This window comes from Macaca fascicularis, chromosome 12 (genome assembly GCF_037993035.2).
Source record: "Macaca fascicularis isolate 582-1 chromosome 12, T2T-MFA8v1.1".
NCBI lineage: Eukaryota > Metazoa > Chordata > Mammalia > Primates > Cercopithecidae > Macaca > Macaca fascicularis.
Genome location: NC_088386.1, coordinates 136,626,265 through 136,651,656, shown reverse-complemented (window position 1 = coordinate 136,651,656; position 25,392 = coordinate 136,626,265). Strand labels below are relative to the sequence as shown.

General features: G+C 53.0%; 1 protein-coding gene across 36 annotated transcripts in view; it reads left to right on the top strand.

Moving 5' to 3' along the window:
• KIF1A (kinesin family member 1A) overlaps positions 1–8,279 on the top strand; it is a 113,727-nt gene extending 105,448 nt beyond the window's left edge. For 35 of the 36 annotated variants that reach the window (XM_045368098.3, XM_045368125.3, XM_045368124.3 and 32 more), the window contains 6 exons: positions 51–128; positions 878–1,002; positions 1,978–2,130; positions 2,714–2,906; positions 3,707–3,825; positions 4,465–8,279. In XM_045368098.3, coding sequence (XP_045224033.2) covers positions 51–128; positions 878–1,002; positions 1,978–2,130; positions 2,714–2,906; positions 3,707–3,825; positions 4,465–4,507 — 711 coding nt within the window. In that variant the 3' untranslated portion in view covers positions 4,508–8,279. Of the gene's footprint in view, positions 1–50; positions 129–877; positions 1,003–1,977; positions 2,131–2,713; positions 2,907–3,706; positions 3,830–4,464 lie in introns of those variants that run through there. The other variant, XM_065526388.1, reaches the window with a different exon arrangement.
• The last annotated feature ends 17,113 nt before the right edge of the window (positions 8,280–25,392 follow it).

The following is a 25,392-nucleotide window of genomic DNA, read 5'->3' as shown; positions in this document are numbered from 1 at the left end:
CAGCATCCCAGGAGGCCTGGCCCCTGACCACGTGTGTGCTCTGTCCACAGTGCTTGCGCCTGCTCACGCACACGTTCAACAGAGAGTACACACACAGCCACGTCTGCGTCAGTGCCAGCGAGAGCAAGGTGGGTGTGGAGGGGCTGCACCAGGCTGCCCTGTGGGGCTGGGGCCCCCATAGGCAGTGGTCCCTGAGGAAAACTCCCATTCTGAGTGGGAAAAGGCAGTTAAGAGTTTCCTAGGAACACATCTCAGTGCAGAGAGACACCTCATAGCTAAGTGGCTGGTTTCCCTGGGTCGGCCTGGAGTCCATGGGAGGTGGGGACATGAGTGAGGGGCCGGGTGGGTCCTGTGACCTGGGATGCACCCACGTGCTTGCAGGCTTCTGCTGTTTTCCTGGCCCCCACCCTGTCTGGCCGTCACACTGTGGCCTCTGGCCAAGCCCCCACTTGGCTGTCCCTCCTCCTCCTGGGACCGACCCCACCCCTATAACCTGGGAAATTGCCACTGTGCTGCATCCAGCCCCGGCCCACGGCCTTCCTTGCCCCCATGGCATCACCCAGCGCCACCTCATGCTGGCACGAGCAGGAGGCAGCAGGGCAGAGCTTACCCAGCCCACTCCTCGAGGCATTGGCGGGGTGGCTGCCTGGGTCAGGTCAGAGCCTGAAGTGCTGGGAGGGGCTGGCCAGGGGCCGCAGGGGCTGAAGGGGGCCAGGGGTCTTGAGCTGGCCAACTTTGAGCCAAGGCTGCTGGTAGGAGGGGTGGGGTGCCCTGAGCGGCAGGTGCGGGGTAAACGCAGGCACAGGGAGCAGCACCTGCGGAGGCCGGAGACCCCACTTCCCTGTGTCCCCTGAAAAATGCCTTCTCTCCTCCGCAGCTCTCTGAGATGTCTGTCACCCTGCTCCGGGACCCGTCGATGTCCCCTCTAGGGGCAGCCACTCTCACCCCCTCCTCCACTTGCCCCTCTCTGGTTGAAGGGCGGTACGGTGCCACTGACCTGAGGTGAGTGAGCTCTAGGCTCCCGGAGAGGCTTCCGGCACCACGGCCGACCCATGGCAATGGCCATGACTCGGGCATGGGGAGCACAGAACGGGGGCCCCAATGGCCAAGTGTCTCGGGACGGCCGCAGGCTGAGGGAAGGGCCTGGAGAAGTGGAGTCTGCAGCCCTCTCAGAGGGCACCTGTGCCCCGCCAGCTCCATCCTAGTGTGTGTGTTCTCTTCCCTGAAGAAGACCAGAAATGCCTGGAAAACAAGCTAAAGCTCCCTTTTCCTGAGACAGTGCTTATAAAATAATGGAAAAAGAGAAGGTTATGAAAGAGGGCGTGAGCACTGTTAGGGTCAGTATTGCGGAGGGAACACCTGGCCCCTGCAGGTCCACATCTGGAAGAGACCCCATGTGAACCCCTTATGTCTGATTCATAAGCCGGCAGATGGTTTTCACTCTTGTTTTAAAATGCCTTAAGGGTTCCAAATTTTCGCTTAAAAAAGAAAGACAGTGGCATCAGCTGGCCTTGTCTTCTGCAGGCCTCCTTGACCACCAGGTCAAGTCGTGTGGGGCCTGGCCCATGTGGGGGCCCCATACGGGAGGCCAGCTGTGCCCTCTGCTCCAGTGGCTCCTTAGAACCTCGTGTCACCTTCAGTCTAACTGTGGAGATAAAGAGATGCTGGACTTGCTTTCACAGGGTGGAGGTGGGGGCAGGAGAGCCACTGGGAGAAGGGCATGGAGGGGGGCACAGGCTCCCTGGCTGGGGCCCTGAGGTTCCTGGGGGACCCTCCCCACCAAGCCCAGCACTTCCTGGAACCAGGCACAAGCTTGGCTGTCCTGGTGGACGGGCCCCGGGAGCTCCCACTGTGGGCACAGCTGGGGAGACCCCACGAAGGCGCCCTACTGCAGCTCTGAGGAGGGTGAAGCCTGGGGGGAGATGGCCCTAGGCCCAGGGAGGCCTGCAGTGTGCAGCACTACCCTCTACTTCCCAGGACCCCACAGCCCTGCTCCCGGCCAGCCAGCCCAGAGCCTGAGCTGCTGCCAGAGGCCGACTCCAAGAAGCTCCCTTCCCCTGCCCGGGCAGCAGAGGCAGACAAGGAGCCCCAGCGCCTGCTGGTCCCTGACATCCAGGAGATCCGAGTCAGGTGTGTAGGGCCTCCCTGGAAAGCACCGCCACCAGCTCCGTGCTGACGGGGGATAGGCAGGCCACGCTGATCCCCATACTGGGGGCGCAGGTCCCAAGTATGGGACCCTCATACTTGGGGAGACAGGCAGGTTGCCCGACCCCCATACTGGAGGTTCAGGCAGGCTGCCCCTAACCCACATGCAGGGGCAGCTCCATGCTGGGAGGTCAGGCAGGCCCCTGGGACCCACATGCCTGGGCTGGGAACCAGCACAGAGCACAGGGGAGTGGGTGGGGTCAGAGCCAAGGCCCAGGTGGGGAACTCGTGGTCACGGGGCAAGTGTGGCAGCCTTGCAGCAACTTTAGCTTTTTTCTTTAAGGTTTTCCATTTTATGGGGGAAACTGAGGCCCAGAGCTGGGTGGGTGGTCTGGTCTCCGGCCTGCTGGGTCGGGGTTCTGCCAGGCGCCCTTCGATGCCTCGACCCACTTTCTGGCTGGGGAGGTGGGTGGCACTGCTGCGTCCCAGCTCTGGGTGGTGGACGGTGAGTGCCCAAGTCAGCCGCCACCCCCACCGAGGGCCCCAGCGAGCAGCTCTCTGCCCTCAGCCCGATCGTCTCCAAGAAGGGTTACCTGCACTTCCTGGAGCCACACACGTCGGGCTGGGCCAGGCGCTTCGTGGTGGTGCGGCGCCCCTACGCTTACATGTACAACAGCGACAAGGACACCGTGGAGCGGTTCGTGCTCAACCTGGCCACCGCCCAGGTGGAGTACAGCGAAGACCAGCAGGCTATGCTCAAGGTGCGGCTGGACCCGGCTCAGGCTCAGGCACCGGGAACCGCAGCAGGGCAGGAGCTGAGCTGCCGCCCTCTGCAGCCCTGCGTGGGAGCAGGAGGCCCTTCTGCTCACCCCAGACTCTGGCCCTCCGTCCTGTTCCACCGAGGTCGGGCTCAGGGACTCAGCCTCAGGCCTCTGCCTGCCCATGGGGCTCATGCTCCTGGCGACAGCTAGTGGGGATGGGCTCCAGTCATGGCAAGCATTAGTGTTCTCCTGTGTGATGGCTGCAGCCATGTCCCCTCCTCTGGAGTCACCCAAGGTGGTGGCACCAGCCCTGCAGAAATGGGAGAGCCACAGGGCTCAAAGGAGCCCTCCTACCCGCACTCTGCCCGGCCCCTCCCACTGGAATGGCCCTGGACAAGTTCAGGAGCCCGGACTCCTTCAGGCTGGCCAGAGGAGAAGTTTCTCTGAGCCATCTGTGAATGTCTACGAGATGGTTTTTTGATTCCCTGTGGTGGAGGTGGGTGGTACGGACCCACATCTGGACCAGCAACCCAGCCAGGGTCCCAGGGAGCAGGGGCCATGTGGGGCAGGCACATCCCGTGGGGATGCAGAGCAGTGGTGAGGGTGTCCTGGGACCACCGGCTGCAGACACGTCCAGAAGGCAGTCACAGCCCTGGCTGGGTCAGCCTTTCCCTCTGTGTCCCTTCCCTGGGACTTTCCTGGCGGTGCCCCTTCCCTGCCTGCCTGGGCCCTGGGGAGCAGGAGGGTGGTGTGCTGACCACACGGCCTGGCAGCTCCTCACCAGCAACCTCCCTCTGCAGACACCCAACACGTTCGCGGTGTGCACGGAACACCGTGGCATCCTGCTGCAGGCCGCCAGTGACAAGGACATGCACGACTGGCTGTACGCCTTCAACCCCCTCCTGGCCGGAACCATACGGTAGGGCTGCCTGCAGGGCGAGGTTGCTCCCACGGGGTTCCTGCCCTCAACCGGCTCCTGGCCAGGACCATTTGGTAGGGCCCGGCTGCAGGACGAGACTGCTCTCCCAGGGTCCTGCCCTCAATCCCCTCCTGGCAGGGACCATTCAGTAGGGCCGGCCGCAGGGTGTGGTTGCTCTGCCGGGGGTCCTGCCCGCAAGGCCGCCTGGGGAAGCAGTGCGGCCAGGGGAAGGCGGTGCGGCCTGCCCTCGCTTGTGTGGGCTGGGGACACCCTTAGGGCTGTTAACACTCCCTGAGTCGTGGCTTCTTGTGGAGTGATAAATCCCAGGCCATACTTTCAAAATTACTTCCTCACCCAGTGGCCTTGGCATGGGGAAACCGTGTGCCCTGGGGCAGGCTGTGGAAGGAGCCGGTCCCTCCCACAGCAGGGATGTGAAAAGCAGGGTGCAGGAGGGGACGGGTGGGCTGAGTCCTACACACTGGAAGCAGAGATTCAGTCCCTTCCCCAGGTGGTGAGGGAACCAGTGGGGACATGGGGTCTGTGGCTGCCCCTCACGGCTGCCTGCCTGCGGAGGGTGTGGTGGATGTGGCCTGAGGTGTTCCTGGGCTGACCACGCTGCCTCTTCCAACTCTCCTGCAGGTCCAAGCTCTCCAGAAGGAGGTCTGCCCAGATGCGGGTCTGAACCCGAGCCCTCCCATGACAGCCGGCAAGCCCAGCCCATCCCCACCCTTGTCCTCGTCTGTCCTGTCACCTGCCACCCGGCCCCTCTCCTGCCAGACAGCCCACGACCGGGTCGACCCCCCAGGGGACACCCATGCCAGGCCCGGGGACCTGTGCCACACGACCAGCTGTGCTCCCAGCAGAGGCCGCGCGTGTCGGTTCTTCTTGCGTAATGTGCTCTGGTGGAACAAGCTGGGAGGGGCTGGGGGGGCCAAGGGCACAGGTCACGGGGTTCTTGCTGCCGTTCTAATATTTTTTTAAGCATAGACAGACTTATAATTAATATACGTTAGTTAGTGACATTGAAACGGTCAACTCGGAAATTAACTATAAGACTTGTTCTATTTATAAGTATTTATTTCTAATGCCTCCACATAGCCCTGTAATATTCAGATGGAACCCCCAAACACCTCCACCCCGTTTGTTCCCACGTGTGTCTCCCAAACCTGCTAGGGACAGGCAGGGCAGGGCAGGGACACCTTGGAAGTCCACAGTGAGGAGCTGTCTGGACCAGTGGGGCACCTTGGGGCTAGCACACGGGTACATCACCTGGGCCCCAGGCTTCTCCACAGCCACATGGGTCCTGGGTGTATGTGAGGGAGGGTGGGGGGTCTTCTGGTGCCTGAAGTCTGAGCGGCATGGAGGGTGGTGTGAGTTCCTCTGGTGGGAGGTAGAACGCACATCTCTTCTGGGCAACCACCTGAGATGTGACTCTAAGAAGAGTTCCGGCAGCTTCCCCCGGGAAAGGGTTTGGGGTGACACTCAGCTCTGGCTCTGAGATGAGGCAGACGGCACCCGGGCTGTGATCTGTCCTGGGTGGGGACCGGGAGGGAGCAGGGTCGGGATCACCCGCCAGTGTGCAGACTATGGGGCTGTGTGCTGTCCGCGGACCATCAGGGTAGGGTGATGGGTTGAGACCAGGATGTCAGGGAAGGTCAGAATTCAGGGTGACGGTCTAGGTGTTGAGGGCTGTGGTGCAGCCTCTTCAGCTGCGGTAAGAAATGGAGTGAGCTCAAGGTAGCTTCTGGGAAGAAATTTTGCCACTAGCAGGTTTCTTACAAAGACTTTCCTCTCTTTGTTCCCAGGGCAGAGTTTCTGTGAGTCCCACTGAGAAAATCCATGGGGTGGGGTGTCCCGATCGGTGGGTAACGGAGGGCGGCTGGCTCCGCGGTTACTATCTTTAAGGAGCTCTTCCCTTCTGCATCTGGAGTGTCCCTTTGTTCTTGTCCCATTTCACCCCCTCTACAGACACCAGTGTCCCAGGGCCACCCAGGACAGCACGGGGGCCAGTCCCAAGCTGAGAGTCTGTTCATAGGAGTCATGTCCAGAGGCCTAGGGAGGTTTTAGGGCCCTCCCCACCTACACCCAGAGGTCGATTTGGTCTCTTTTTAGCTCAAGGAAAGACAGTAGCCAAGCAACAGAGCCCCTCCTCCGCCATGGCCCACGGGAGCAGTTACATCGGGTCTGGCGCTCCAATGGCCCGTGGGAGCAGTTACGTCGGGTCTCACGCTCCAATGGCCCATGGGAGCAGTTACATCGGGTCTCGCGCTCCAATGGCCCGTGGGAGCAGTTACGTCGGGTCTCACGCTCCAATGGCCCATGGGAGCAGTTATGTCGGGTCTTGTGCTCCAATGGCCCACGGGAGCAGTTACGTCGGGTCTCGCACTCCAGACCTAGGGCCAGGTGTTCTGGCATCGCCCAGCACTTTCACCAGATCTGCTTCCTGGAGTGGGGGAGACGCTGCACCCCACTGGCTCCGAGGCTCCTACCCTCCCAGGCTGTCCCCCGTGATGATGACATGAGCCTCAGAGACCCCGATCCCATGCCTGGGGAGAGACAGCGGCTCGGGAGTGGGGGAGCATGGGCCTTCTACACCACATGGGAAGGTTCTGGTGTGAGATTTTCCTCTGGGAAGGTTGTTTGGGCCCCTGAAGTTCCACCTCGGAGAGTGGGGTGCAGGGCAGGCGGGCCGGGGCCCACGCTGGCTGCAGTCTCTGTGGCTGCCTGCCTGGGACAGCCTGTTTCGTACCTGGGCTCAGGTGCAGTGTGGCCACCGCCGCCCTCATCCCCTACCTGGGAGGCTCTCCCAGGGGCTGATGGGGGGTTTCTGTGAGGGAGAATCAAGGCTCAGGAAGCCACGCCTGGGAAGGCAGGACATAGGACACAGCAGTTTTCTTTGCAAATCTCCCAGGTGAGTGAGGATTTACATCCCAGAATAAAATTCAGAAGCCAGGTGGGCTGTGCTCCCCATGGGTGTCCTCTGGAGGCAGTGGGCCAAGACGCAGAGAGGAGAGAATGCAGAACAGCTTCTTGCAGAAGCACCCGCTCCGGCATCCAGGGCTGCCTGGAGGCAGGAAGGAGAGGCAGGGGCAGAACACGCTGGTCTGAGATGAGTCAGAGCCCCACGGGCCCCAGGCAGGCTAGAGGAGGTGCAGGCCCTGCCACGGCCCACTCAGGTTAGCCAGCCTGAGGCTGCGGCCTCCAAAGGGTCTGGGTGCCCCCCAGGTCGCAGGTGTCTGAGGCCAGCCAACCTGCAGAGCACTTGCGGCATAGGTGGGCTGAGGGGAGGAGCCTGGGAGCTGCCTAAATTCAGAAGCCTCCACTGCCATGGAGGCTGCCTGGCTGTGTCCTCTCGGCCAGGTGCCGTCTTGGCCTTGGCTAGGACCCAGGGCCACGCCGCAGCCCTCGTCGACTCCCTCCTTCCAGGCCTGCTCTAGTGAGGAGTGCCTGAGCCAGGGCCCAGAAACCCAGAGCTGATGGTGAGAGGAGGTCGCCTGAGTCAGGAAACCTGGCTTTTTGAAGTTCTCTCTACCAGAAACCACCTAGGGATCACGTTAGCTGAGTTCCTTGAGCTCCCTAAGACTCAGTTTCCACATCTGTGAGGTGGAGGGCTGGTGTGGAGGTGCTCACGGGGTGCAGTGATCAGGAGACAGTCAGGCCCAGCGTGGATGCTGGTTCTTGCTAAGTGGGGAAGGTGAGATCTGGAAAGCCGCTTCCCTCAGACAGCTTCATTTAATGCTTTATGCTGCCGAGTCTGGGGGCTTGTTTTGGTTTGGGGTCAGCCATCCTCCACCAGAAAGGGGGAGCTCCTTCTGCTGTGGCTCCAGATAGAGGGGGATGCCGGGCTCCAGGCCGACCAGCACTCGGGCTCTGATGAGACCCGGCAAGTACCCAGGGGTGCCAAGTCCAAGGCCTCCCACTGAGAGTCAGCCCTTGGAAGATGCCAATATTTCATTCACCGGCTGCACAGGCACAGACTCCCCCACCCAGGACGGCTGTGATGAGGTGGCCCTCCCTGTTAACCCTGGTCCCTGCAGTCCCTGCGCCTGGAGCCCTGGTGGGACTGATGTCACGGGTGTTTGCTGTGCTGCTGCACTGGTCCTATGCCAGCCTCCCCCGTGTGGGGACCACGAAAGGCGCACTCCCTCACCCCTGGGGCCGGGCCGTGCAGCCCCCCAGATGGACAGCAGCTGTGGTGACCTGCGTTTCTCCCTGGGCCTGTGCTTCCTGTAGTTAGTCCGTCCCCTGGTTCCCCTGTGGCTCAGAGGCCGCGTCCCTGGCTTGTACATATGTGATTGCTGTGGGCACACCCCAGACCCCATATCATAGCTGCCGTCCCGACGTCACGACGCTCGTCCCGATGTCTTACACCCGAGTGTTAGCCTTAGGTTCCTGTACTGTGTGTGCACTTGAGGCTCTGTCCAATTAAGAAATAAACGTGGCTCTTACCGACACTCCCATGGGCTCTGCTGTGGCTTTATTTGCGTGTTAGGTGTGTTGGGTGGGCCCCAAAAAATGGTTGCAGGTGCACGCATCCAGCATGGTCCAGAGACAGTGCCCCTCCCCCAGTGATGAGGCAGGGAGGGGCTGGCTCCCAAGGTGGGCACGGGGAGGCGGTAGGGAAGGCATCAAAGACTTGAGTGTACACAGGGTGCTGGTCTCGGAAGATCAACCTCCACCTGCCTCCCTCCATGACCGGCTGCACCCCTGTAAACCAGCCCCGGGTGCTTCCCCAGGGACACAGCACCTACCACCCTCATGCCAGGCCACTGCACCCATCCCAGGCAGCCTCTGGGGCTTGGACCCTTCAGTCTCTAGTCCATGGGGTCTGCGCCTGGGCCCAGATCCTCAGAGCCTCCTGGAGTTCTGGAGTCTGGGCCATCGCACACGAGGGCCTTGGTCTTGTCCAAGGCATGGCTGCAGTTTGGGGACCAGCGTCCCACTGATGGCTGATGGGAGGATGGGGTGACAGCCGTACACTTCGGGGGACTCTGGGCAGGGCCCCCCAGTCCTCAGGAGCCCCCAGGGGCCCTCCAGAGGTGAGTGGCTTTATGTCACAGGTGACAGCCATCTCCAGGACATCGAGTGAGGGTGGCACCTGCTCAGAAGACAATGCCCCTCAGTGGGCCTGGGAGGTGGACCCCGCTGGCCGGCATGGGGGCTCCGGGGCCTTGTGTGGGGCCACCCTCTGGCTACAGGTGGGAGGGGCTGTGTCAGGGCTGACATAGATACCGTTCAGCCCGTGCAGACTCCTCCTGTCTGAGAGGTCGTAGTCTTCCAGTCCTGAGATTATAGACTTAGAACTTTCTGCCAGCTGGGTGAAGGGCACGCACGGTTCCTCTGTGCTGTGTGTGTGTTTTTTAAAATAACTTCTTGTGAGTCTACCATTATTTTTAAATGAAAAATAAAGAAAAAACCTTTTTATTCATTGGAGTTTCTAGTTTCTCTACAATGAATTTGTGTTACTGTGTAATTCTTTTAAAAATTAAGAGTGGGAAGTGAATCAAAACAGAATTCAGTGACTGGGCAGTGGGAAGCAAATCAAAACAGAATTCAGTGACTGGGCAGAAGCAGCCTCCTCACCGGCTGGGGAGGATAAATAAGTTAGCGTTGGAAAAGCTTAGGACAGGGCCTGACACAGACTAAGTGCTGTAGAAGGTTTCTGTTTTTTAAAACAATGAATAAAACGAACAAAATTAAGTAACAAGTGGCTGTGCCTTCCAGTGTTAAGGAGAAATCTGTCACCACCTCTGCTTCCACCTGACCTTGCTCTTGGGGCACCAGGGATGACGTGTATCGTCCGAAGGTTCTGGAAGATCAGGGAGTAGAACCAGGAGTGTGGGTCGAGTGGCGCTGGGCTTCCGTGGTTGGTGCCTTCCACCAGCGGTGTGACCGGGCTCTGGGACCACGGACCACTTCTGTGTCCAGGGCAGTGCTAAGCTGGTCTTCAATACCGAATTTATTGAGAGTTTTTAGCATGAAGGGCTGTTGAATTTTGTCAAAGGCCTTTTCTGCATCTATTGAGATAATCATGTGGTTTTTGTCTTTGGTTCTGTTTATATGCTGGATTACATTTATTGATTTGCATCTGTTGAACCAGCCTTGCATCCCAGGGATGAAGTCCACTTGATCATGATGGATAAGCTTTTTGATGTGCTGCTGGATTCGGTTTGCCAGTATTTTATTGAGGATTTTTGCATCGATGTTCATCAGGGATATTGGTCTAAAATCCTCTTTTTTTTGTTGTGTTTCTGCCAGGCTTTGGTATCAGGATGATGTTGGCCTCATAAAATGAGTTAGGGAGGATTCCCTCTTTTTCTATTGATGGGAATAGTTTCAGAAGGAATGGTATCAGTTCCTCCTTGTACCTCTGGTAGAATTCGGCTGTGAATCTGTCTGGTCCTGGACTTTTTTTGGTTGGTAGGCTATTAATTATTGCCTCAATTTCAGAGCCTACTATTGGTCTATTCAGGGATTCAATTTCTTCCTGGTTTAGTCTTGGGAGAGTGTAAGTGTCCAGGAAATTATCCATTTCTTCTAGGTTTTCTAGTTTATTTTCATAGAGGTGTTTATAGTATTCTCTGATGGTAGTTTGTATTTCTATGGAGTCAGCGGCGATATCCCCTTTATCATTTTTTATTGCATCTATTTGATTCTTCTCTCTTTTCTTCTTTATTAGTCGTACTAGCAGTCTATCAATTTTGTTGATCTTTTCAAAAACCAGCTCCTGGATTCATTGATTTTTTGAACGGTTTTTTGTGTCTCTATCTCCTTCAGTTCTGCTCTGATCTTAGTTATTTCTTGCCTTCTGCTAGCTTTTGAATGTGTTTGCTCTTGCTTCTCTAGTTCTTTTCATTGTGATGTTAGGGTGTCAATTTTAGATCTTTCCAGGTTTCTCTTGTGGGCATTTAGTGCTATAAATTTCCCTCTACACACTGCTTTAAATGTGTCCCAGAGATTCTGGTATGTTGTATCTTTGTTCTCATTGGTTTCAAAGAACATCTTTATTTCTGCCTTCATTTTGTTATGTACCCAGTAGTCATTCAGGAGCAGGTTGTTCAGTTTCCATGTAGTTGAGCGGTTTTGATTGAGTTTCTTAGTCCTGAGTTCTAGTTTGATTGCACTGTGGTCTGAGAGACAGTTTATTATAATTTCTGTTCTTTTACATTTGCTGAGGAGTGCTCTACTTCCAACTATGTGGTCAATTTTGGAATAAGTGTGATGTGGTGCTGAGAAGAATGTATATTCTGTTGATTTGGGGTGGAGAGTTCTGTAGATGTCTATTAGGTCTGCTTGGTGCAGAGTTGAGTTCAATTCCTCGATATCCTTGTTAACTTTCTGTCTCATTGATCTGTCTAATGTTGACAGTGGGATGTTAAAATATCCCATTATTATTGTATGGGAGTCTAATTCTCTTTGTAAGTCTCTAAGGACTTGCATTATGAATCTGGGTGCTCCTGTATTGGGTGCATATATATTTAGGATAGTTAGCTCTTCCTGATGAATTGATCCCTTTACCATTATGTAATGGCCTTCTTTGTCTCTTTTGATCTTTGATGGTTTAAAGTCTGTTTTATCAGAGATTAGGATTGCAACCCCTGCTTTTTTTGTTTTCCATTTGCTTGGTAGATCTTCCTCCATCCCTTTATTTTGAGCCTATGTGAGTCTGTGCATGTGAGATGGGTCTCCTGAATACAGCAAACTGATGGGTCTTGACTCTTTATCCAATTTGCCAGTCTGTGTCTTTTAATTGGACCATTTAGTCCATTTACATTTAAGGTTAATGTTGTTATGTGTGAACTTGATCCTGTCATTATGATATTAGCTGGTTATTTTGCTCGTTAGTTGATGCAGTTTCTTCCTAGCATCAATGGACTTTACATTTTGTCATGTTTTTGCAATGGCTGGTACCGGTTGTTCCTTTCCATGTTTAGTGCTTCCTTCAGGATCTCTTGTAGGGCAGGCCTGGTGGTGACAAAATCTCTAAGCATTTGCTTGTCTGTAAAAGATTTTATTTCTCCTTCACTTATGCAACTTAGTTTGGCTGGATATGAAATTCTGGGTTGAAAATTCTTTTCTTTAAGAATGTTGAATATTGGCCCCTACTCTCTTCTGGCTTGTACAGTTTCTGCTGAGAGATCTTCTGTTAGTCTGATGGGCTTCCCTTTGTGGGTAACCCAACCTTTCTCTCTGGCTGCCCTTAACATTTTTTCCTTCATCTCAACTTTGGTGAATCTGACATTTATGTGTCTTGGAGTTGCTCTTCTCGAGGAGTATCTTTGTGGAGTTCTCTGTATTTCCTGAATTTGAATGTTGGCCTGCCTTACTAGGCTGGGGAAGTTCTCCTGGATGATATCCTGCAGAGTGTTTTCCAACTTGGTTCCATTTTCCCCATCACTTTCAGGCACACCAATCAGACGTAGATTTGGTCTTTTCACATAATCCCATATTTCTTGGAGGATTTTTCATTTCTTTTTACTCTTTTTTCTCTACACTTTTCTTCTTGTTTCATTTCATTCATTTGATCTTCAATCACTGATTTTCTTCCAGTTGATCGAGTCGGTTACTGAAGCTTGTGCATTTGTCACGTAGTTCTCATGTCATGGTTTTCATCTCTATCAGTTCTTTTAAGGTCTTCTCTGCATTGATTATTCTAGTTATCCATTCATCCATTCTTTTTTCAAGGTTTTTAGTTTCTTTGTGCTGGTTACATAGTTCCTCCTTTAGCTCTGAGAAGTTTGATTGACTGAAGTCTTCTTCTCTCAACTCGTCAAAGTCATTGTCCATCCAGCTTTGTTCTGTTGCTGGCGATGAGCTGCGTTCCTTTGGAGGGGGAGATGCGCTCTGATTTTTTGAATTTCCAGCTTTTCTGCACTGCTTTTTCCCCATCTTTGTGGTTTTATCTGCCTTTGGTCTTTGATGATGGTGACGTACTGATGGGGTTTTGGTGTGGGTGTCCTTTCTGTTTGTTAGTTTTCCTTCTAACAGCCAGGACCCTCAGCTGCAGGTCTGTTGGAGTTTGAGGTCCACTCCAGACCCTGTTTGCCTGGGTATCAGCAGCAGGGGCTGCAGAAGATAGAATATTGCTGAACAGCAAGTGTTGCTGTCTGACTCTTGCTCTGGAAGCTTCGTCTCAGGGTGTACCCAGCCGTGTGAGGTGTGAGGTGTCGGTCTGCACCTAGTGGGGATGTCTCCCAGTTAGGCTACTCAGGGGTCAGGGACCCACTTGAGCAGGGAGTCTGTCTGTTCTCAGATCTCTACCTCCATGCTGGGAGAACCACTGCTCTTTTCAAAGCTGTCAGACAGGGACTTTTACATCTGCAGAGGTTTCTGCTGCTTTTTGTTTAGCTATGCCCTGTCCCCAGAGGTGGAGTCTACAGAGGCAGGCAGGTCTCCTGGAGCTGCAGTGGGCTCCACCCAATTCGAGCTTCCCAGCTGCTTTGTTTACTTACTTAAGCCTCAGCAATGGTGGGTGCCCCTCCCCCAGCCTCGCTGCCGCCTTGCCGTTAGATCTCAGACTGCTGTGCTAGCAATGAGGGAGGCTCCGTGGGCGTGGGACCCTCTGGGCCAGGTGTGGGATATAATCTCCTGGTGTGCCATTTGCTAAGACCCTTGGTAAAGCACAGTATTAGGGTGGGAGTGACCCGATTTTCCAGGTGTTGTGTGTCTCAGTTTCCCTTGGCTAGGAAAAGGAATTCCCTTCCCCCTTGCACTTCCCAGGTGAGGCGATGCCTTGCCCTGCTTCAGCTCTCGCTGGTTGGGCTGCACCCACTGACCAGCATGGACTGTCCAACATGCCCCAGTGAGATGAACCCAGTACCTCAGTTGAAAATGCACAAATCACCCATCTTCTGTGTCACTCACGCTGGGAGCTGGAGGCTGGAGCTGTTCCTATTTGGCCATCTTTGGCGGCCCCATGTTTTAATTTTCTAACTTTGTAATTTGTCTTCCTGTTTTGATAATATTTTATTTTGCCTTATAAAATTATGTTTAATATCTTTTAAAGTCAAATACAGTTTCTTTTTCAAAATTTCTAATCTTGGGCATTGTGCAGAAAATAATTAGCTGAGCAGACTTGCGCCTGCTATTCTTTAAATGTCTGCTGCGAGGTGGATCCTCAGATGGCATCTGGGAACTTGGCACTGGAACTGTTCCCTGGATGATGATGAGGGTTCACTGTGTCCAGACTGTACAAATACTGTAGCCCTCAATGCACTTTCCTTCTGAGTCTGGAGTTTGGTACTGAGTCTCTACTGAGCTCCCCGATGGGCAGCCCTGCAGACGGACGACCACGCAGCATTGCTGGGAATGAAACACATCCTGTGTTACTCCGTGGGGAGAGAGGCCTTGGAAGCACGAGCCTGGTTTCCTTCACACCACACCCCATGCCTTTTCTACCCCATGCCTTTTCCATTCACAGATGTGGTTTCAGAGCCTTTTGCCATAACCAGTCTCAGCCATGGCACCACTGTACGCTAGACCCTGTGCATCCTTCTAGAAAGTCTCTGAACCAGGGATGACCTTGAGGGCTTCATGATACAAGAACACACTTTGAAACTCCTTTCCCATTCATTTCACTTATCTCTAATGGTGATTTCATTTATGTAATCAAATAATTAACCTATCTGACATGATAGGACCAACTAGAGTTTACTCTGGGAATGAAGAGGTCACTTCGTATCAGGAAATCTGTTAATAAAATCCATCATATCCATAGAACTAAGAAAAAATGGTCATCACCACAGATGTAGAAAAGCTAGAAACAGAGCAAAATGGCACGCTGGCATCACCACTATTCAACGGCGTTTTGGAATTACTAGCTAATTTCTTTACATAAGAGAAAGTGATGAGAGGGACAAAAATGGAGAAGGAAATGTAAAAAGTATCTCTTTTGTAGATGATATAATTATATATCTGGAAATCCCAAAAGAATCAATCCACGGGAAAACCACGAACAGCCTGAATTTGAATTTGAAGGGTCAGTATGAAGATATGATAGATTTCATTTTTCTTTAAAAAAATACACATTTCCTAGTTCTGTCTATTGAAAACGCCTAGAAACAACAACCAGCTCATTAACAGTGACACATTCTTAGACCCGAGATTGTATTGTCTAAATAGAACTTCTCTCTAACACTAGGAGAAACTGCCAGTTCCAGAACGGGGATGAGAATTTCACAAGATTATCATGAAAATCTTTTCAACAAAAACATGATCACACTTCAAGGGTTTTGCCAAGAGGACCCAGAGCCATTGTCAGACTTTAAGGGTTGCTTCAAAAGGACCTAGGGTCCGACTTAGAGGCTCCCACTGGCCTCGGATGGGACCATTTGAGCATCATAACAGATGTGATGACGGGAACACCTGTGATATAGTTTGGCCCCGTGTCCCCACCCAGATCTCATCTTGTAGCTTCTATGATTCCCATGTGTCATGGGAGGCACCCAGTGGGAGATGATTAAATCACGGGGGTGGGTCTTTCCTGTGCTGTTCTCGTGATAGTGAATGGATCTCATGTGATCTAATGGTTTTAAAAAATGGGAGTTGCTGGCTGGGCGCGGTGGCTCACACCTATAATCCCAGCACTTTGGGAGGCCGAGGCGGGCGGATCACAAGATCAGGAGATCAAGACCATGGTGAAACCCCATCTCTACTAAAAATACAAAAAAAATTAGCCAGGCATGGTGGTGGGTGCCTGTAGTCCCAGCTACTCAGGAGGCTGAGGCAGGAGAATGGCATGAACCCAGGACACGGAACTTGCAGTGAACCAAGATCGCACCACTGCATTACAGCCTGGGGGACAGAGCGAGACTCCTTCTCAAAAAAAAAAAAAAAAAAAAAATATGGGAGTTGCCCTACACAACCTCTCTTTTTGCTGGCTGCCATCCATGTAAGATGTGACTAGCTCCTCCTCACCTTCTGCCATGAATGTGAGGCCTCCCCAGCCATGTGGAGCTGTAAGTTCAATAAACCTCTTTGTTTTGTAAATTGGTCAGTCTCGAGTATGTCTTTATCAGCAACATGAAAACAAACTAATACAACATGTAATATGACTACATCTATTGGTTTATAATGACAACTTAAAAATAGTAAAAAACAAAACAAAACAAAACAACAGTTCACTGGTAACCATCAGAGGATGCAACTCATTTCGGAAACAAGTAAATCAGGAAAAAGAAACAAGCATTATCCTATCTTCCTTTAGAAACTGTACCTAAGCATGGCCGGGTAGTTGAGGAGCAGAGGTTTGTTTTTGCAGAAGTATTTTTCCTATAAAGGAAGAGAGAAGGTCACCCTAAAACCCCATGGCTGTATAATCCCCAACACATGAGCAAATGAATGAATGAATGTGGTGGTGGCATCACCAAAGACACAGCAGGGCAAAAATCCACCTCTGGATGGAACGGCACAAGCCCACCTGAGGGTGGTTTACAACACCCTGGCGCTGAAGCTGATCACGTGTCCAGAGCCGGCTGTAAGAAATACGGGAGAGACGGGCTATGCCGACAGACACTGCTGGACGCCTGCTTCGAAACCCAGACGTGGGAGACTTCACTCACAAACGACCTCTGCTCTTCAGCAGATAAATTACAAGATGAGAGGGCGAGGGAAATAGATTAAAAGAAATTTAAGAGACCTCATGTGGATCCTAAATTTTTAAAAAGTTAACATTAGGTGAGTGCTTTTGGTGCGTAAAGAGCTTGGAAGTCACGAAGCTCATCCTTACGGCAAGAAAAGCCGACGAACCTGAAAATCCGTTTTCTTTCATGGATCCGAGCTTTGAGCTCACAGAGCATCCTGCCACCCCAAACTCTGAAGAGACGGCACAGAGTCTCAGTGGAGACTGGCACCCTGGCGCAGAAGCTGCTGGATCTGCCGCTGGCAGGAGGCCCTCGATGGCAGTTCTGGCGAATTGCTGGAGGCTGTGTGTGGACCAGCTGGAGAGAGAGAGGGTCCTGCGCCCCAGGCTGGGGGATGCTCATGCGCTCGTGGGTGGTACTACCATGAACCCCACCAAGTTCTCAGAGAGAAGAGCAAAGAAAAATCCCCTCATGTTCCCATCAAGGGGAGGGGCAGAGTAATCATCTCAAAACATGCCCAGAACTTCCTCCACAGTTAAAGACACTGGGGTGGAGGTGAGAAGGAAAAACAAGAAAGAGATTGGAGCTTCCCCAGCTTGACGAAGAACATCTACAAAACCCTGAAGCTGACATCACACTTAATGCCCCAAACCGGCCAGTCCCCCGCTTAGACTGAGGGAGGACGACGGTGTTCCCTCTCAGCACTGCTTTCCGCGTCCTACCGGAAATTCTAAGTGCAACCAGACGAGGAAAAGGAATAAGAGGTATACAGGCTGGGAAGGACGAAATGGAAGTATCTTTCTTTGCAGACAATAGAGTTTGCTGTGTAAAAAATGCCAAAGAATTGACAAAAAAAGAAAAAAAAACAAAAACAAAAACTCCTGGAACTAGGAAGTGAGTACAGCAAGGTCACAAGATACGAATCAATACACAAAAGTTCAATAATTTGTAATTACTGTGAATTGCTTTCCTATAAACCTGCAACAAATAATTGAAATTTTAAATAAAAATGCCATTTACAATAGCATTAAAAATAAACAGAAATAAGTAGGTATAAATCAAACAAAATATACAGAGGATCTGTATGTAGAAAACTACAACATTTCTGCAAAGAATCAAAGCACATCTAAATGAATGGAGGGGATTCTGTGCTTATGGATGGGAAGATTCAGTGTTGTTAAGGTGTCAGTTTTTCCTAGCTGGTGCTAAAGATTCAATTCATTCCCAATCAAAATCCCAGCAAGCTAATCAGATATTGACAAACTGATTCTAAAGTTTATATGGAGAGGGGAAAGACATAGAATAGCCTACATATGAGAAATAAAATAATGTTTTAAGGCCCCCAACTGACTGAACAAACCCCTTCTTGGCCAAGAGGACCCAAGAGAAACCTTGAAAGCTGACTTTCCGGCCACGATGGGACAGGAGGCCAGACACACCTTGTTATACCCCCTTCCTCACCAACTGCCACTGGACGTTCTTTCCTAATTGGTGAACAGAAACCAGCCCTTTTGAAAGACTTGCCAGACCCCTGATCCCTGTTTCTGGTTTCAGTACCACAACCAACTAGCATCTCTTCTCAGTAAGAGACCACAGACCGTGGACTGGTCTGGTCGCGTGTCCTCTGTCCTCTGTGTCACCCCTTGACATATAGGGCCTACTTTTCTTTTTTCTTTTCTTTTTTTTTTTTTGAGATGGAGTTTCGCTCCTGATGCCCAGGCTGGAGTGCAATGGCACAATCTCGGCTCACTGCAACCTCCGCCTCCTGGGTTCAAGTGATTCTCCTGCCTCAGACTCCCAAGTAGCTGGGATTACAGGTGTGCGCCACCACACTTGGCTAATTTTTGTATTTTTAGTAGAGATGGGGTTTCATCATGTTGGCCATGCTGGTCTTGAACTCCTGACCTCAGGTGATCCACCCGCCTCAGCCTCCCAAAGTGCTGGGATTATAGGCGTGAGCCACCGCACCTGGCTGGGGCCTACTGTTAATGCACTGAAATGGAAGTCTCTGCCCCAAAGGGAACATGCATGTAGCAGGCATGTGTGCTTACTATGTGTGCGTGTGCTTCCCGCTTCATGAATATTCATAGCTTCTCCTAAAATCTGTTCAATATGTGTACGTAGACAACCTGTTCAGCGTAGATTCCTCTCCCCCTTCCCACTGTTGAAGCGCCTTTTTCCAGTTTCTGCCAGAGGCTATGCTTCCCAGCCTGCGATGGCCAGGCTGCAGGCTACAATCCTTTGTAAGAAATGAAGCTCTCCTCTCAAATTAAGAACGCTGTGATCCCTCAGCTGGCACACAATACTGAGGAGCAAAGTTGGAGGACTCACATGACCTGACTTCCAGACTTACTATGAGGCTTCCATAGTCAGGACAAGGTGCGATTCATAAGACTGGTCGTATCAGTGCACGAAACAGAGTAATAGAGAGTCCAGAGGAGACCCACATGAATAGCGCCAACTGGTCCAAAGGAGCAAAGGCAAGTGAGTGGAGATGGGGAGTCTTTCCAGCAGAAGGTGCTTCAACAAACGGATGCCCACAGGCAGAAGCAGGCACACACAAAGAACCAGAAGGATGTGGTCACAGACCTCCTGCCTTCCACAGAGATTAACCCAAGAGGAATCCCAGACCTAAACGTAAAATGCAAAACTACAAAACCATTGGAAGAAAACATTGGAAAAAATCTGGGTGATCTTCAGTCAGGCTCTGAATTATTTAGATAAAACACCAAAAAGCATGATCCATAAAAGAGAAAATCAGTAAGATGGACTGTATAAAATGTAAAATGGTTTGCTCTGCAAAGGGAATGTAAGGAAAGCCACAGACGTGGAGGAAAATCTTTGCAAAATACACACTGGACAAAGGACTGGCATCCAAATATAGGAAGAATGCTTAAAATTCAGCAATAAGAAAACAAAGAGCTCAATTAAAAAGGAGGTAAAAAATCTAAACAGATCTCATCAAAGAAAATACACCGATAGCAGAAAGCACAGGAAAGATGCTCCGTACCGCGTGTTACGAGGGAGCTGCAGACTGAAGCTGCGGTGAGAAGCCTGTACACACCCACGGGAACGTGGGGCACCCACGTGACTGATGACATTGAGGCCTGGGAGCAGCAGGAGCCCCGTGCCTGTGTCCGGCAGGAGCGCCCGATGGCAGAGCCGCCTGGGGCAGCTCAGTGTTTCTCACAGAAGTTGCCACAGCCCCACACAGACCCCAGCGTCACAGTCCTTGGCAGACCCAGCTGATGGGAAAACTCCGCAGAAACAGGGTCTACATGGAGAGGATCTGAAGAGGAGGAATTGGGGGGCTGGGCTGGGGAGGGGCTTGTTTGGGGTCACCAGAGAGTTCCTGGAGGGTGCCAGGGAGGGAGGGGTGAGCTAGAGGGCCGGGGTTGGGGCACAGTGGGAGGGAGTGGGGAGGGGTGAAGGGTCAGGATGGGAGGGCTGGGAGAGGGCGTCAGAGAGGCATGGTCAAGGGCTTGTGGAGGGAGGTGGGGTGGGGTCTGGGTCTGTCCGAACCTCACAGAAGGGCCCCCACTTCCCCTGTGGCGGGAAGACTCTGCTCCCTGGCTGGACGGGACCTGCTGGAGTGGCCTGAGTGGACACAGCAGTCACTGAGCAAACCTCAGACACCCAGGGAGCTGCAGCCTGGGCACCCGGATGAGCACAGGCCAGCCCCTCCTGACCATTCACTGCACTGGACAGGCTGCTGGAGGTCTGGGACCAAGGCATGCAAGGAACAGGGAAGATGGTGTCCTGAGGGCCGACAGTGGGGAAACAGCCCCTGCTAGAACCCTCAGCACCGGCCGATTTGACTGCTGAGTGACCCGGAGGAAGACCCTCTGCGTCTCAGAGCCTCACTTCCTGCCTCACAGTGGTCAGGTGAGACCCATCTCGGGGAGCTGAGGGTGGGGTGGGGCAGAGAAAGCTGAGGTGCTGTATCTGGGGCTTCAGCACAGGGCAGGCCCCATCCCTGGCCCCTAAGTCCTGCCCCTCCTGCGTGGTGGCCAGGTCAGGGTTAATGCCAGCCCCCTCCTCCAAGCAGGCTCCCCTCCTCCCTCAGCTGTTGCCTGGAGACCAGGATGCTCTGTCTATCCACCCCCAGCGGGTGCTGAACAGGGTCCCCATCCTGCAGCCCACGCTGGTGGGGATCCCCCAGGAGTAGCAGGACCTTCCCCCAGGGCCTCTGTCAGGGCCATGTGTGCCTCATGGGCTCCCAGCCCAGGAAAGCAAGTTCACAAGCCAATATTTGGCCAGACGGGCACACGCCTGACCCCTCTGCCTGTTTTTCCACCCCAAAGTCCGTGCTGCTGATCTCCCGAGCTGGGGGAGACCGGGGACGTTCCATACGAATCCTGGGCACTCAGCCCTCCTGGAGGCCAGCCCAGGCCCAGGAAGCTTTGCTTTCCAAATCTCTCTCGCGCAGTTCCACCATTTGGGATTCACTCCTTTAGCTAGATCACAGTGTCTCCAAAAGCCGTAAAGAAGGTTACACTTAAAGACACCAACACAGGGCAGGTGTGGGCCCTGATGGGAGGGACGGTCTGCCCAGGTGAGGCAGATACGAGGCTCGGTAGCCAGGCTGGGTCCAACTTCTCTGAGTGGGCAACTTCCCATCAACCTGCCCGGCTGAGGCAGCAGCTGAGTGGGCTCACTGGCGACACCTCCTGGAACCCAGGTCATTTCAGCCATAAGTGGACACTCAGAGACGTACCGAGGTCCCCGGCAGTCACCCTGCAGACCTTGTCTGAAAGCCTGGACTTCAGTCCTTGGGTTTCGGGGAGCCAGAGAGGGTCTCGAGGAAAAGGGTCACAGTGAGATTTGGGTGTGACTTAGAGAGGGCTGGACAGGAGGGACAAGAGTGGAGGGGCAGCCAGTTAGGAGGACGTGCAGGAATGTGGGAGAGAGTGGGGCAGCCTGGGCTTGGGCCACCAGAGGGAACTAGAGAAGGGAGGACCCCAGGACCCCAGGAGTGGTGAGATTTCAGGGGAGGGTGGGGCCGTTGTGACCCCCACAGGTCTGGCCTGGCCGCATGGGTGGCAGTCCTGAGCCTGAGGACATAAGAGGGACTCGGGCTGGTGGTAACTGGGGTGGGGGTGTGGAGACTGAGTTCAGTTGGGATCTGTAGAGTTCAGGGATCCCACGGGACACCCCCAGCCATGGCAAGGAGGCAGTGGAGTGGTGACACGCAATGGCAGGTGGGAGTGCAGTGGGGAGGTGACCGTGGTGACGGCAGAGTAAAGTGGGGAGGTGACGATGGTGGGGGAGGCCACCCCACTTGGGTGCAGATCCCAGGGTCTATCCCCAGCTAATCAGCTTTCAGAGGAGGAAGGAGCTGGGGCATCTCCCCAGCGTGTGGGCCCAGACCCCAGCTCCCCACACACGTAGCGCAGGCCCTCCTTGGACTCCCCTTCCTGTTTGAGGAAGCCGAGGCTAAGAGGAACCACTGTGGACCGAGTACCCCTTCCTTAGGGGACATGGCAAGGTCACCAGGCCTCTGAGTTGCAGCCAGTGCTGAGTCACAGACCTGACCTCCGGGTCCCAGGGAAACAGCTGTGTGCAGCCTGCATGGAGGGCAGGTGACCCCAGGCCGTGGCCCACAGGCAGAAGCAGCTCCTGTCCGGCAGCCAGGGAGACAGGGAGGGTGGGACCTCCCCAGGGTAGGAGGGGCCGGGGCCAAGGGAGGGGGCTCCTGCACTCCGGGGGGCTGGTTAGGCCACCTGCCACGTTCACCCTGCGGCTCAGGCTGGGTGGTTCTCACTGTGCCAAGCCTCACGGCAGGAGGCGGTAGCACTGGACAAGGTGCTGCCCAGCCCTTCTCCTCAGCCCACCAACATCCACCTTCAGGTGCCAAGGCCCTTCCTGCAGGGAGCTGAATGCCTGGCAGACCACCTGGGCAAGGCAAGGGTGATCCCCACAGTATTGTGGGGCTGTGTACATGGCCTGGGGCAGTAGCACAACAGCTGAGGCCCCAATGAAAGCTCTGGGCTTCCAGGGCCCTGCAGCCTCTGTGATCAGCAGGAAAGAGGTCCCCACTGCTGGTTGGGGCCTGGTCCCCAGTGCTGGTTGGGGCCTGGACAGCTGAAGCCAAACTCGGGGCCTCCAGGGATTTGGTTTCCTCCCCTTGAAGGCTGTGGCAGAGGCTCCAGAGCCCCCGGGGGCAAGTGTGGCTCTCCCGTCTGTCCTCAGCCTCCTCTACCTGACTCTGCAGCTGGTGGGGACCGTCATTAGCTGGAGGTAGGTGGCCCGTCCCTTCCCCACATCAGCCCCAGGCACTGCTCCCAGTAGCTCCTCGGCTACCTGGCCCCAGGGAAGCCCCAGGCCAGGGCCTGGGCTTGGGATTGGGGAGGGTTCAGGGAGGGTCCGGGCCAAGTTCAGCCTCCAGGAAGAAGGAGCTGGGGCAGGAGCGTGGACACAGCTGGCAGTCCCTGGGTGCCTGGTAAGGCCCAGAGCACCTCACAGATGCCCTGGGTGTGGCGATTTTGTCAGGAACCCCATGCACTGGAGGGGCCGTGGGCCACCGGGGCGGCAGGAGGCTGGGAGGAAGGTTTGTCACCTGAGGCCACATCTATTCACTGGGAGCGGGCTCTCCATCTGTGATTCATCACAGGCTCTGTGTGTGTTCATCCCTCACCCTGCTCTTCACAGCCGGAGCCCCGGTGAATGCAAATGATGTCGCAGGAGCAGGATCAAAGCGTGAGGACGGCAGGGAGCCCCACACACCCTCCCAACACTTCAGCTGTGCTGGATGATCTGAGCCACGGCCAACGCCCCCGTTGCCTGTCTTCTCTAGGGTTTTCTTACCTATTCTTGTTTATTATTTTTCATACGAGTCTTAAAACCCAGTGTCTAGCATGAAACACTATGACTTTTTACTGGGACCACGTAACATTTATCTATGAACTTGGAAGAAGTGACATCTTCAGCATGTTGAGATATGAGTGTCTTTCCATGTTCTTGGGTTTATTATTGTGTCTTTTAGAAATGCATTTAGGGTTTTATCGCACAGGCTTTGCACATTTCTTATTAAGTTTATGTCTAAGAATTTTACAGTTTGGTTGTTACTGTTATTTTTCTGTGTATTGATGACAGATGAAGCCTGCTGTGCTTGACTAGTACTTGTATATTCTATATTCTATATAATGTATATATTAATCTTATATTCTGTTATGTGCTGAGTTGTCTTAGTGTTTGTGTTTTCTCCAGTATTACCATCCTATCTGCCATATCATCTGCAAATAGAGGTTGATTTCTTCTTTCCTGTTTTATGCCTCTGTTTTCTCCTGTCTGATGGTGTTAGCTAATAGCTCCAGTGCTTCCCGCTGTAGATATGGACATAGCGGGAGGTCTCACTTCCTTTCTGATTTACCAGGAGCAACTATAGTCTTTTTCCATTAAGTGAGATGCTGGGGTGTGTGTGTGTGTGTGTGTCTGCGTGTGTGTGTAAGAAATGATCCATCAATTCCAATTTGTTAACTTATTTTGAACAAGGAATGGATGTTGTAGTTTCTTTTTAAGTATCAATGGAAATACTCACATGATTTTATTCCTGGAGCTGCTGACAGGTGAATTATTAGAAAAATGTCCTACAATCAAACCACCCTTGCATTCTTGATATTCCACTTATATTGGGCCATTACGATTTTACATGTTTTTGAATTATATTTGCTAATACTTTAATTCTCATTTTTGTATTAGTATTCACTGAAGAAATTAGCCTATAATTTTATATTTTATCTGTTTTGTTTAATTTGTTAAAGAACCAGCATTTGATTACTTCCTTGTTTTTTAATTTATTAATTTTTGTTTTCATCTTTTAAAACTCTGCTTCCATTAATTTTATCATGCTATTCTTTTCTACCTCTTGAAGTGGATATTTGATTTATTTTATTTTATTCTATTGGGGCAAATATGCCAAGCTTTTAATTTTCCTCTGAGAACTGTGCAAGCCCTTTGGTCAGGCTGGCTCTACTTCTTCAGGAATCTTCTGGAGTTTGTGGTCCAGGATGGTGCCTGCTGAGCTCCCTGATGCACAGATGTTCGTAACTGTGGAGTCTTCACTATCACTGGTTGACTTCAACATTAGCAAGGAGACCTCTTGTCTCACTAAATATGTTTGGACCTCAGTTTTACTTACTCATATGTCAGGATCACAGCTCCCACCTTATTATTTCCTTTTGCCAGTCCCATTATTTTTATCCTATTTAACGTGTCTTCTATGAGTGAATACAGCTGGGCTTTGCTTTGTGAGCCTCTGCCAATGTGAACCTTTCAGTAGGTGAGCTATGGACATTCACGTTTCTTGTTGTGATTGGCATGTTTGGCCTCAACTCTGTATTATTTTGTATTTGGTATGTTGTGCATATTTACCGTGTTTGTGGCTGCAGGGAGTGGGGAGGTCCACACAAGGGACTGGTCTAGGAGAACAGAGAGGAGAGAGGTGGGCAGCCAGGGTCACGGGGGGTACTCTGAGAGGAGGACGTGTCACTGCTCTTGGCCAGTTCCCAAGAGGACACCATGTGCCGCACCCCCCAGCAAACACACAGCCTGCTACAGCTCCCCCAGCCCCCATCCCTCATGCAGAGCAGCTCATGGGCGGGGCTGGGCACAGAACTGTAGGGTGGCTGGCTTCTGAGCAGGCTCCGCCCCACACCTCTGGGCTCCTCAGGAACCTCCTGCACACTGCACAGGGGCGCCCGACCAGTGCCACGGGGAACCTGTGGTCAGCCACCTCCTAGCCACAGCACACTGACCCCACCATGGACGGAGACAGGTGGAACCTCGAGTGGACCCCAGATGCCCAGCCCATTCCACAGGGGAAGCCCTGGCCTGGAAGCAGCCTCGTGGGAGCAGGACTCAGTGCATCTCCGCAGAGCTACCTTCCAGGCACAGCTTGGTCGGAAGCGACCCGGGGCCAGGCTCTGGGCCAGCTACCAATGACTCCACCAGGCAGTGCCCAGGCACAGCCACTGGGGTGGCAAAG